General features: G+C 42.9%; 1 protein-coding gene and 1 long non-coding RNA gene across 5 annotated transcripts in view; one reads left to right on the top strand and one right to left on the bottom strand.

Moving 5' to 3' along the window:
- The window catches only part of LOC135328526 (uncharacterized), a 26,623-nt gene that overhangs the window by 1,976 nt on the left and 12,253 nt on the right, over positions 1-12,394 (top strand). For 3 of the 4 annotated variants that reach the window (XR_010389524.1, XR_010389523.1, XR_010389521.1), the window contains exons 3-6: positions 752-854; positions 1,661-1,794; positions 4,481-6,545; positions 11,855-12,000. This is a non-coding gene — a long non-coding RNA (uncharacterized LOC135328526). The remainder of the gene's footprint in view (positions 1-751; positions 855-1,660; positions 1,795-4,480; positions 6,546-11,854; positions 12,001-12,394) is intronic. The other variant, XR_010389522.1, reaches the window with a different exon arrangement.
- LOC112978933 (ferritin light chain-like) lies at positions 2,043-7,609 on the bottom strand. The gene is made up of 3 exons (XM_026092725.2): positions 7,231-7,609; positions 4,835-4,981; positions 2,043-3,851 (listed from the first exon to the last, which is right to left on the bottom strand). The coding sequence occupies exons 1-3, from the start codon at positions 7,444-7,446 to the stop codon at positions 3,348-3,350; spliced, it is 867 nt and encodes a 288-aa protein (XP_025948510.2). The 5' UTR covers positions 7,447-7,609; the 3' UTR covers positions 2,043-3,347.

Below are 12,394 nucleotides of genomic sequence, written 5' to 3'. Positions count from 1 at the left end.
TCTAGGGAGTCTCTTCTTTCAACCTGTGGCAGCACATATGCGTCCAAGACATGAGTTGTTAGTAAAAGCAGTAACTCAGTTTGTCACCTAGGTGAAAAAGTCAAGAGAGCGCCATGATCAGATGGTAAAGTTTGCATGGAGTGGTCTTCCACTGAAGGTGCCTTGGAAGACTCATCCCCCCCGGCTGTTGCCACCAAAACTAACATTCACTTTCCAGTGTTCTTCTCAAAAATGGGCTTGTCCAGAAGGATGTTGCATTGTGTTGTGAGTCTGAGAGAGTCTTTGCAAAGAACAAAATCCTCAGATGTTCTTCTGAACTTTGGGTGGCCGTAGTGGAGAGGATGCAGAACAGCACGATCTTCACCTGAAGATTTTAATCAATTCCTCATTTTGAGATTAGGCAGCAGCAAGGGTGCCTTCTTTGCAACCTTAGGTATTGCTTGTGGCAGCATTTAGAAATATGCCACTGTTAGTGTCTGTCTAGAAGCCACCCTGCCTATTACTCATCATTTCAGTAGAGATTAGGTCTCTCCAGGTCTTTCAAATTGGATGCTGTATTTCGGTACTGATGTTTCTATGGCTCTCTTAAGCCTCCAGATTCTGGGTCTTGATGGATTGGGCATTGCTTTGGAATTACACATGCAGGGGTGTGCGTATGAGCAAGCAGTCAGCAGAGAAAGCAAATTATTTGTTATGTTAAATGGTGCCATATACCTATTACACATTTCATCCTTCATCTCCTTTTTTTCAGGGTGTAGTTGAAAGGAAGCTGTGAAGGGGGAAGCAGATTGTACTGCTGAGTACAATGATGCTGAGGAGCACAGAGGGACACTCATTCTATACACGACATACAGGTATTGTGAACAAAGTCTCAGAGACCATATTCATGGGCATGTGTACACCCTCAGCAGAAGCAGCATATAGACAAGAACAACTTCAGTTATCTATAGTAACTGATTTAATTCTCCTTTTCAGAGGATAAAGATTGGGAAAATAACTGATTATGAGTTTCTCTACCTGAAATTAACAGAATTACTTCTCTAGGCAGGGGGCCCAGAAGGTGTTTTGGAAACGCAAGAAATAAAGGACTTAAAACTCTGAGAATACACTGATGCATTTTGCTGTGAATATGAGAGGAGTGAGTCTCTGAGAAAAACATATGGCAATATTTCAGGGAGAAAGAAATGACAAGTCTTGCACTGTTAAGTTGGACTCCGTTGTGTTGGACTTCTGTTAAGGTAGAGAGAGACGGTCTAAGTGCTAGAAACTGTGCAAGAGGCTATACCTACGTTTCAGAAGGTTAAGAACTATCCAAGTAGAAGACTGTTGTAGAAACAGTAGTAGTAATTGAAGGGTTTTTAGATGGCATTAGTTTATTATTCAGCGGGTATTTTTGCTCCATTCATACTTAATGAGCTATATTTTAGTACCGAGAGGATGGATGCCATTGCTCTTATTCATGCTGAGTTAGAGTCACTGGAACTAACTGTTGAATAAGGTATGGTCAGCATGAGGATGGGTGTTGGAATCTAGCCCAGATAGAAATATCTTTAAACTCCTGTGGTCATCCCAAACATAGGCAAATCCAGTGTGTTGCTAGAAGTGCTTCAAACCATTCCTGTGGCACACTGCAGTGTTGGGTTTTTTCTTTTTTTTTTAGAAGAATATAGGGGAAGTCTCAGTGCGGTTTCCTCCCTCCACACCCACCACCATGAAGCTGAATCATTAACAGAAAGGGACTGGGAAAGCATCTGAATTGTAGTTGTCTGTCCTGTGTTACAAAAGCAACAGAAAGTAGGTGGGCTAATGCAGTTTTACAGAAATGAGTACTTAACTGCATCTGTGTGTAGAATTCAAAATTCACTTAAAGTGTTTTGTTGTGCAGTGTTTCTACCTTAATGCAGTTCTCTGACATGTTTATTTTCATTCTGTGGTTTCTATTTTATCTTGTGTAACTTTCTTGATAGCAGTTTTGCATATGTGCAAAATCTCTTGGAGAAGAATATTAGCATGCATGTACAGAAAACTAAAATATTGGAAACTACATTATATTCATGTTGAACTGAATTTATTTTCAAATTTAACAATATTGATTACAGTATTACATAAAAGTTTGAGTTAATCTTTCAATGGAGCAAACCCCAATTGCCTAAAAGCTGTGGTATATACTGACTTAAGAACCTAGTTCCAGGCAGCTGATTTAGCCAGTTGCTCTTCCTAGGTGACCTTGTTATTCAAAGTAGAGAAAGAGAGGGGGGAGAGAGAGGCACTCCTGTATGGGCTGACTGGAAGGAATTTAGACTCCTCTCAACTTTAATCCAGCTGGTTAAAGCAAAGGCTGTAACTTTAGTAGTGTGAATGCCCCCCTAATTGAAATGCAAATTAACAGGAGGCCACTTCTTGTAATGCAATTTTAGCCGAGTGTGCCACACTTCCACTAGGATGTTATTCATCTACCTGGGGCCAAGACAGGGGATACAGAAACCTGGCAGTAGTACCACAGTAATACCATACTGTATCTAGCTGAAACACAGATTTGTGTGGTAATTAAGATAACTGTCCTAGGCTACATCTGGACAAAGCCCTAGAGCTAGGGCCTCTGGGAACACATGTAAAATAGAACCTGTGAAGACCACATCTAACGAGAACCTCTAATTTATATCTCATCCTCTTTTTGATGATTAGAAAAGGCAACAAGGCAAGTAACTGCAGTGAAAAACAGCACTTTGTCTTGTTGCCACGTTGAGAAAAAGTTAGTATCCTTCATAGCAAAGGAGTATACAAGAAAATAGCTGGTTTATAGGTAAATGAATTAACTTATTTAAGTTGCTACTATGATAAAAAGAAGACAAGAAATCCATCTTGTTTTAAAAGAAGTCTTTTAAAAATTCATAATGTTACCATACTAATATAAAATATTTACTATAAAACTTAATCTTTGGATTTTCTCCCATGTAGAAGTTACCTTGTACTAAAGTATTTTTGTATAAAAAGTTTTATACACTGTTAAAAATAACTGGCATTAACTAACAGTCATTTAAGCCAGAAGAGAGGCTTAAGGGCTTTTGGTTTCTACACTGAGGCTTCCTTTATGGTAAGAATTGCATAGATAAAAATGAAAAATGTGACTGATGCAAACAATCTGGGTAACTAGTAATTTCACTATGATTTAAACAATTGTATGGGCTAGACTTTGAGCTGTGGCTCATCAGAGGATGAGGGACAGGGTGTAAAGAAGGGAGAGCGATACAGGAGTAACCCATCATGTCTCCTGAGTGCTGGTCTCAAGGCCACCCTCCATAAAGATCTGCCTTAGGAGCTGCTCCATAGCTGTAACAGCCATAGGGTTACAGTCCCTCCCTGCCCTGCTTCGCTTTTGCTCCTGTCCCATCGTTGCACTGTGGCACTGCAGCAGTGCAATATATGGTTGCATATATTGGCCCTATGCCGTTCCTGTGCTGGGAGGATTCTCTCTGGGGGCGCTTCAGACCCTCTGCAGCTCCTGGGCATTGCTGGAGAGGTGGGCAGGGGCTACCGTGCTGACTAGGCTCTGGCTCTATGCCTGTTCTTAGCTCTTTGTGGAACCGGTCCATGAAGTAATCCCCAAGACTGTTTCTGCCATCCTGGGAACAGTCAAGCCTGCGCGCATTGGTCAGAAGATCTCCCATCAGCTTGATCTTCCGGATTTTGGGCTCAATGAATTGTTTCTTAATGGTGCTTGCACTGTGAGGGTCTGCATTTTCAAGGCTCAGGGCATAAAGCTCTTCAAAATACCGTGTCATAGTTTTCCACTGGAGCATTGCTACTTCCAGGGCTTTCACCAGACTGACTGCATACTCGCAGCTTGGTTTCTAGAAAAAAAGAAAAAGATAAATATAATTATTAAGAGGAGCAGCTCATCTTGCCATATGCATTACTATTTTCCTGTAACTTAGCTGGTCTTCTAAGCAAAATGTGCTAGGACTTTGCAGCAGCTCCTTCTAGTTTGGAGCATCTGTTACTTTTTGCCGAGTTAGATGGCTTAAACATACACAAGTGCTAGAACCCACGAATCCTTGTTTCAAGAAACAAGACTTAGATAGCAGCAGCTATGCCTGATAAACATTCTTAAACCAGAAAAAACTTACCCATAGAGATGCAAACTGAATATTTAAAGAAGTAAATCAAGATGAATTTTTAATTTTTACTTTTCCCAGCTCAACAAATGCTATGATAGGCCAAGGGAACAGCAAGCTGATATATTAAACTTGCACAATACTAGTTTGCCAGAGGAGAATCAGCCCCATCATCTTCTACAGGGGAGGTTTTTCACTGATAATTGAGTTATTCCTTCATACCTGTGCAAGCCTGAGTCAAATCTCTAATTTAAATTCTGTCTTTGGCTATGTTCTAACAGATGAGCTACTGGTCCCAGCTGGATGTTTCTCCCACCTCCTTCCTTACCCCTTTCTCAGATGCCAATGACTTTATTTTGTTTCAGTGGGAAGGCAGACAAGTTGGCTGATTTAGCACTGAAACAGTTGAAGACGACTCACATAATCCATTACAGCACACTGGAAACAGCAGTCTCCAGCTGAGTGGAAGATAAAGGGGCCATTGTTCATATCCTTTTTGGCAAGAACTGCCATCATATAGAGTTAGGACTGCATGTCTGACACAGAGTTTCTAGGCATTGTAATCAAGAACAAAAGCATGTATACTAATACAACAGTGAAATTATATCTGGAAATCTAATAGTGGATGAATGCACAGATCTGAGGTACCAACAATATAATGCATGAGTTTAGCGTAATTACTGCTGGTTGCAAGAGAATGAAAGTTGCTTGCTACACACCTGGATGGTTTTAGAACAGTAGTGGCCGCCTCTTTCTTGCAGATACTTCATCAAAGCTTCTGCAGCTTTTCTCTCCTCCACAGCTTGATGCAGAAAGAACTTGGAAATATTTGGTAGGGCCACATGCGACTGATCAAAAAATTCACCCTAAAATTCAAAAATTCAAAACAAAATTCAACCAGAGTGTTAAAGCTTGCTGAAGAGGAGATTCACTTGCAGCAGAACACAGCTGTATCAGAACTCAGGAAACATTTCCAATGGAGCTTGTTCTACCAGCTTAATCACTTTGAAGATTTTCCTTCAAACTTCTGCACTAAATGAAGTCAGTCATCATTGTCCCAAATAAAAAAACCTCCATACTTCTACTACAATGCCTTCTGCCTTTTAAGACTGGACAGGTGACTGTATTACTCATGTTCTCTCTCATTAGCAGTCATTCTAGCAAGGTACTGCTTATGAGATTTGCATTTAGGAAAGAAAAATAACTACAGAGGCACATATCCAAGTCTTCCACCACCATAATCAAAGGCATCAAGATCAGCAACATTCTCCCCTTCTAGGTATTGGAACTGGTAAGGGCCAGATCCTATTATTTTTAATTAAATAAGCATAGTCCAGCTTCTTGCCGATTGAGCCAGAAGCACAGAGAACACAGAATTTATCCCTTCAGGTCAGCATTCCAGTGAAAAGTTGGCTTTTAAAGGTATGAGAAAGATGAGGCAAATACCAAAGGACAAAAGAACAATTCTGCATCAGTTTATCAGCTCCTTTATGCATAATGCTATTCCAGTAGAAAGAACATTAAAGGTATACACAGTATAGCTCAGTAGCAGTACATAGCTCATGCCTAAGAAGACTTCAGAAGTGTTAAAATCCTAAACCCACTGTAGGCCTTGTTCTATTTTTCTATATGGGAAAGTAACAACTTTCATCAGTACAAGATGAACTGTGCTAATACATCTGTCAGCTTTTCTGTTGGATGAATCTTATGCATGGTGTGGCAGGCTGATCCTAGCTCCCTGCCTGCACTATGGCAAACAGAATAAAGAGAATGTGCTAGAGAGACAGATAGCAGTGGACGGCCTCCAGGCTGCACAGAGGGGTTCAACACTGGCTCTGCACAACTTTGATATCAAAGGCAGTGAGAGGCAGCAGCTGGGAATATGCCAAGAGCAGAATTGAGGGAGCTACAATATATCAATCCACTGGTTCCCTAAACACACATAGGCAATACAGCACAGCCTTTGCCTCTTGGGCAGACTCTGGAGTACTGCATATTAAACTGCTGGCTTGTAGCCTGTCCAGGAGGAGTAGAGAACAAGTATGTGCATTTCATAGATTTTTCTGCTCCTGGCTGTCCTCCCCTTTCATTTATTATTGTGAACAAATAAAAATACTTGTGTTTCATCTATGTTGCTCATCTGTTTAGAAAGTGAGAAAAAGTTATATATACAGTATGATGTGTTTATGTTTTTCTCTTATATTTTGATGACCATTTTGGATACCCCAAACCATTTAGGAGAAAGTAAGTACTGCAGTGTTCATTGAAAATATTCAATGTAATAGCTGCATAATATTTTTCCTTGAAGTCATTAATTCATATTTCTGTTGACAGAAGAATCAAGACTGAATGTTTTATGATGAGTTCCTCAGTGCGAGTGTGCTGCAGGCCTGCTAGAACCCAAGTCACCATACCTGCATAAGTGTTAAGGTAAATCTTTTATGTAAATCCTTAACTACTTTTAAGACAGCCACAGTGCATTTCTAGTGGAACTTTTTCTGTGCAGCCCAACTACCAGTCAGTAGTAGTATTTTAATCCACATGCTTAACAGGTTGAGGTTTCACTGCATTCTTGATTTTTATTGGACTAATACCATACACTAAGCTTGATCAGAGGATCTCGGTGATTCACCTTGGCTTGCTTTGCCTCTCAACAGATGCTCGGCATCAGAAGGGATGGCACCAATAATCCTGTTTCTCCATTTTAATGTCTTTGCTAAAATATATGCTGCCTTAAGAATGCAATAGGCAGCCCAATGCAGTAAATTTCACATTATGTTACATGCTGTCTTTTTAAATCCCCGAGATGTTCCTACCAGCTGATGAAGAAAACCCCAAGCAAACAGGGATGTTGGAGGAAGCCCCTCCCACGAGCTTTTCCCACCATTTAACCCCACAAGGCTACTTTATGCATGGAGTTTGTGGGGGGGGGGGGCAGGCCCCAAGGCGGTACCCCCAAAGCCGTGGGAGGCCCCTGTCCCCGTCCCTCTCCCCGCGCCTAAGCACGCGGGCTGCCCACACCGCACCGCACCGCACCGCTCAGCCGCTGCGGCGCCGCCCGGAGGGGCGCCCGGGGCTGCCCGGCCCGAGCCCGCCACCCCCCGGGGCCGCTTACCAGCGCCTGGAGGCAGTAGGAGAGCTCGAGCAGGGCGCCGGTGACGCCGCAGAGGCCTTCCTCCACGGCGGGCGGGAAGCCCTGCCTCACGCGGCTGCCGGGCAGCGGGCGGTGCGCCGGGCAGGCGGGCAGCGTCCCGCGGGGCCGCTTGGAGCGCGGCTCGGCCATGGCGGCGGCCGCTGGAGCCGCGGAGCCCGGCTGCGGGCGGCGCCTCATATAGCGGCGGGCACCTGCGGACACACCTTGCCGCGGGCCGCGGGACGGGCCGCCCCCGCCCCCGCCCCCCCGCGGCCGCGCGCGCCGGCGGCCGCCGCCATTTCGTGCGTGCCCCGCGGCGGCGCGCGCAGCGGCCGTTAACGGGCGTCGGGGGATGAAAAACGCCCATTCCCGCCTTTCCCAGCTGCCTTGTCCTGTACGGGGGTAGCTGCAGCTCCGCGATTGCCGCCCAGCGCTTGCCTTTGATAGAGTCGGGCTAGCGAGGCGGAAGTGTGACTAATCTCAGCACCTTTCAGATTTGATAATTTTCTGTTCAGTGACTTTCTGTTCACTAAGCTCACTGTTACATGTCGTTCTGTGGAATATTTTTCTAGCAAATCACCCCACTCCCCAACAAACCCGTTCCTAAGTCTTCTAATCTTTATTCCGTTGCACGTTCTAATTGTTATTGGATTTGACTACCTCAGAGCAAAGCACGCATAATCTGAGAATGGTCACATAAAATGTGAGAAAATTGCTCATCGTACATATTTCTAGTTTAATGCCTCCATCTTTTATGGTATTCAGCCTTCTTTGTCTACTTTAATTTTCCACTTCTACTTGCCTCTGATTCTGCATGTTGTAGTTAAATGAAGAGTTTCAGCAAATCTAAAGCAGTGTGTGAAGTTCCCACTTCAAAAAAATTTAACCATCTTTAATAAAACTGCACATGGTTAAAGTATGTGTGTAAGTGTTTGCAGGGCTAAAGTAAGTACCTAAATTCATAAACTGTAATATATTTGCTAGACAGTTCAACTGTGCGTGACCTCGTTCTGAAGTTCATTTTAGTAACGGTACTAGAGACTTCTGCTGGAAAAACGTATTTCTAACAGTTATCTTTCCATTCCAACTATCTTGATTGTAGACAGTAAAGTAGTTATTAGTGTCTAGCTACAACAGGATGATTCTTTGAGTGCTTCAGAAAAAGATGAGTAAGTGTAATGTATGTGTATGTATCACTGACATCCTAATATAAACAGAATACTCAATGACCTGCGTTCGGTGTATATAGTCCAGAGAATTTGAAGTGTGAAATCACAGTTGAAAGCAAGTTAGCTAATGTCCCTGTAGAAAAGTTTACAGCTCAGTTTTGTTAGGTTGGTCTTTGTGTTCACTGCACTAATTTCTGAGTATGCACATGTATGTATTGATGGACTTCCGATCACATACAGTCCTTCAGAAATCAGTATCTAAGTTATCCCTTTCCAGTGGTGGAGAACTAAGACCCGGAGACATTTCTTAAGGCCACCTATGAAGTTTATGGCTGATCTGAAAACTTGACTCCAAATTTCCTTAATCTCAGTACATTCCTTAAAACTGTCTTTTTATGAGAAACCGTTCGATTTATTTTGCTTTGTGAATCATAGAACTAAAGGAAACTCAAGTAATTTGTACTGTAATCAAATTTATTATGGAAAAATACCATTACAGAATAATCTAGACATTCTTGCTGTATAGGGTAAGAGGGTGTCATGTGCTGTTTGTATCTGGACTGGAAAAGTATCATTTGCAGCTCTCTTCCAAAAACTTACGCTCTTAAGTCTTGGTTTTCAAGTAATGCTGTATCCTGGGAGATGGGTGCTTTGTTCAGTGTCTTAGCTTGTTACAGCATTTCTACTTGGCATGGAGTAAGTGCAGCTGCTCTCTGAGGGGCAGGGGGCTTTTAAGATAAGAGATGAATTGTTTCCCACCTGCCTCCAACTGAAGGGGAACTCTTAGGTATCTCTCCCAAACAGTATGCTTTGGAAAAGTTATGACCCACTTGGGGTAACAGTATCTGTATATGGCTTTTATGCAGCCAGTGAATCTGGATTAGATCCTTATTCTCACTAAATCTTGGAGTATGATGGTATTGTACAGATTTCCTACATGAACGGCAATTGTTGGGCTGAAGGGGATTAAAAGCAGTGGATTCTTGAATGAGGGAAGCAAGATCAGAAGCTGAGCACAAGCCCCTAAAGCCCATGTGGTCAGTTCCATACAAACTCGTTCCAAGCAAGAGGTCTGTAAATAAGATGGGGACAGGATTGGGCACATGCCTTGGTAAAAGGGGTCTTAATTCATTTTTATAATTTAGGATGATTTTGATATAAAACATTATAAAGAGTAGCTCAAGTGGTATAGCAGAGCAGGAAGCCGAACAACCACACATGGTGTACAGAACTGCAATTACAATCCCAGTGAAAGAACCTTTCTTGCAGACAAACACCCATGCATGCACCCACCCCGCACCCACACACCTTGCTTTTACTCTTTGGCAGAGTTCAGCAGGGAGGACTGGGCTTTAGCAATCATCTGAAAGTATACCTTCTGCTAAGGCTACTTTGCAAGCATTTAATTTAATAAGACCATTTTCTGTCTTGATTCTTTGTCAATTAAAGCTGGGCTCTTTAAGCTGCTCTTTGCAACCTGGAGTTTATCTTTTCTGTCCTTCAGCTGCAGGTAGCAAGAGTTGTGGCTGTTGCTTCTGTCCAGCCGCCATCTGTTAGCTTCTTTCTAGCTGTGGCAGATTTTTTGTGTGCTTTGCAAATAATATATCTAAGGCTGCCAGACTTTTTCCTTAAGTGATCGTTCAGCGCCCATCAATAGCTGCGGTGAAAACTGAGGGCTGGGTGAGGAAAAAGCAATAAATAAATAAATATATGATGCATTTTCCTATAAATCAGCCTTCCTCTCCATTCACGATTTTGTTTTGTAATTGAGTGAAACCTAAGCTCTCTGGAAGGAAATGGAAAATGATTCATACGAGCACCCGTGAATTCACAATCGGTAGTACTGGACTTCAAGTCACTTAAACTATTTATCCATATGCTTTGCCATCCTCAACAGGTGCATCATTTCACTATTTTACTCTGATCCCACTCTTTCTGCTTTCTTTTTTCCACGGAGGAAAAGCCAGCAAGACTTCCGAGCTGTTTGTCTTTTTGCACTGTATGACTCATAAAGTCAAAAAAAGCAGCCTGAAATCTGGGAGGTTACAGCTTAAGTAAACGTAGAAAAATAACTTTTTTCAACTGTGTTGCAGTAAAAGTAACCATCCGCAAAACATAAGATGGCCCTGGGATGACAAAAGCACTGTGACTAAGCTGTGTGGTGGACCTACTAGGAAATACTTTTTGTCTCTATGGCATTGAGCAAATGTAAAAAGTTTGGGGAATTTCCACTTTGTTGTAGTGCTGTGAAATCAGCATGTTTTAGCAATGTATGAGAAGGATTCTCAAAAGTAAAATTCAGAACTTAATCCCTCTGAAGTCAGTGACCTTGTTCTTGGTGGCACCAAACAGAGCAGACAGGAGCCTATCCTTTGGGCTCATTTAAACTGAAATTTATTGTGTGACTGCCTCTATCTACACACGCATATATATATATTCCATTTACTCAAGTGAAGTATCACAATAAAATCCTATATGCAAAATACTTGGATTTATTTCAGTTCTGGAAGTCACTTATGAAGTGCCTTTTCCTGGCACTTGCCTCAAATACTCCAAAGCTCAGTTTTGTATTGTCCACTTCCTTTTCTAGACAGTTTCAGATTTTCTTCTGTCATTGATATTTTTGAATATGGAAAACATACATTACTGTAGTGTTTAATACTAGTTGAGATGTATCAGGATATTCTTCAGTTGTCCTGGAAACAGTAATGCCTTTTTTCCATCATTCAGATTTCCCACTTTGCATCAGTAGCCTGAGAATGGTATGACATTGCCCCGCTGATGTAGCTTGTATTTCCAGTAGTTTAGTTCCATAGACTCCTTGGACACAAGTCTGCTGATTTCTCTTTCTTTTTTTGCAATGAAGTTCTTAGTAAGGAACTTTCCAAATGCTGGATAATACTAACCATGTGTTATATACAGAAATCTTTGAAGCTTAACCTATTGAAATCTGTCCTTCACTTCAAACAGAATATGCCCATAGCACATTGGCATGTCTATGCTGTGTCTAAAACACAGATGTAGAAGACAAGCTCATAAGAGTTTCTGAAATGCAAACAAAGCTTATCTTTAATCTCGTGCCATAGAACCGGTAGAAGGATTTCCTAATTCATGCTGTTTTCCTCTCTGTGGTGTTCAAATTAGATTACCTGTAATTCGTGCTGATTTTTACCGTGGGACTCTTCTAGTAGCAGAGAGTTTGCTTTGGGTAGTACGGTGGGGAGAAGAGGCAGTCTCAGCTCGTTCTCAGCAGGATGCTGACGGGGCCCAGGGAGGCCCAGTACCGCGCAGCACAGAAGGGTAGCCTCCGCGGCTGGCGTGGCTGACGCACAGAGCTGCGGTGTGACGTGTGGTGGCCGGGCCGCATCCTGCCTAGCGCCTGCCCCCTGCCTCCTGCCCGTCCCCAGGCACCCTTTCCCCCTCTCCTCTCTCTCCAGCTGCTGCCGCAACTGCAGAGCCCCAGCGCGCCAGCGTGCTCGTCCTCTCGGAAGTCCCTTCCACCCCTCCTTCTGTGGCCCTGCTGAGACAGCTACGTCCCATCAACCCGTTTGGGGAGCTGGGGTGTTCTTCAGTCAAAGCTAAGGTAACTACATCTCAACTAAGGGAATAGGCAGGCTCCTTACTGTGACTGTTGTCCTTCCTCAGCCTGTTCTTTGTCTTATGTTTGATACCATCAGCCGTCTATTGCATCTCAAATCAAGCTGCCTAGGGCTGTGTTTGAGTGTGTGTGACTGTGTGCGTGTGTGTAGGTTCTTAATGCTGGGGCTACAGGTAAAACTGCACTGTAGCCACTACTAACAAACTTGTGTCTAGGAGCCATATCTCTGTTTATTTTCTCTTAAGCATATACCGCTCTTTGCAATAGCAATATCAAATGTTGACAATTCACCTACACTGAGTTGTTCTCCCATAGTCTTTTCTCCTCGCATTTACAAAGTTGTTAGGTGTGCTGCCTCGTCCTTTCTCATCCTCTGTGT

This window comes from Dromaius novaehollandiae, chromosome 5, assembly GCF_036370855.1.
Source record: "Dromaius novaehollandiae isolate bDroNov1 chromosome 5, bDroNov1.hap1, whole genome shotgun sequence".
Taxonomy (NCBI): domain Eukaryota; kingdom Metazoa; phylum Chordata; class Aves; order Casuariiformes; family Dromaiidae; genus Dromaius; species Dromaius novaehollandiae.
This window is presented reverse-complemented; position numbering and strand designations above follow the sequence as displayed.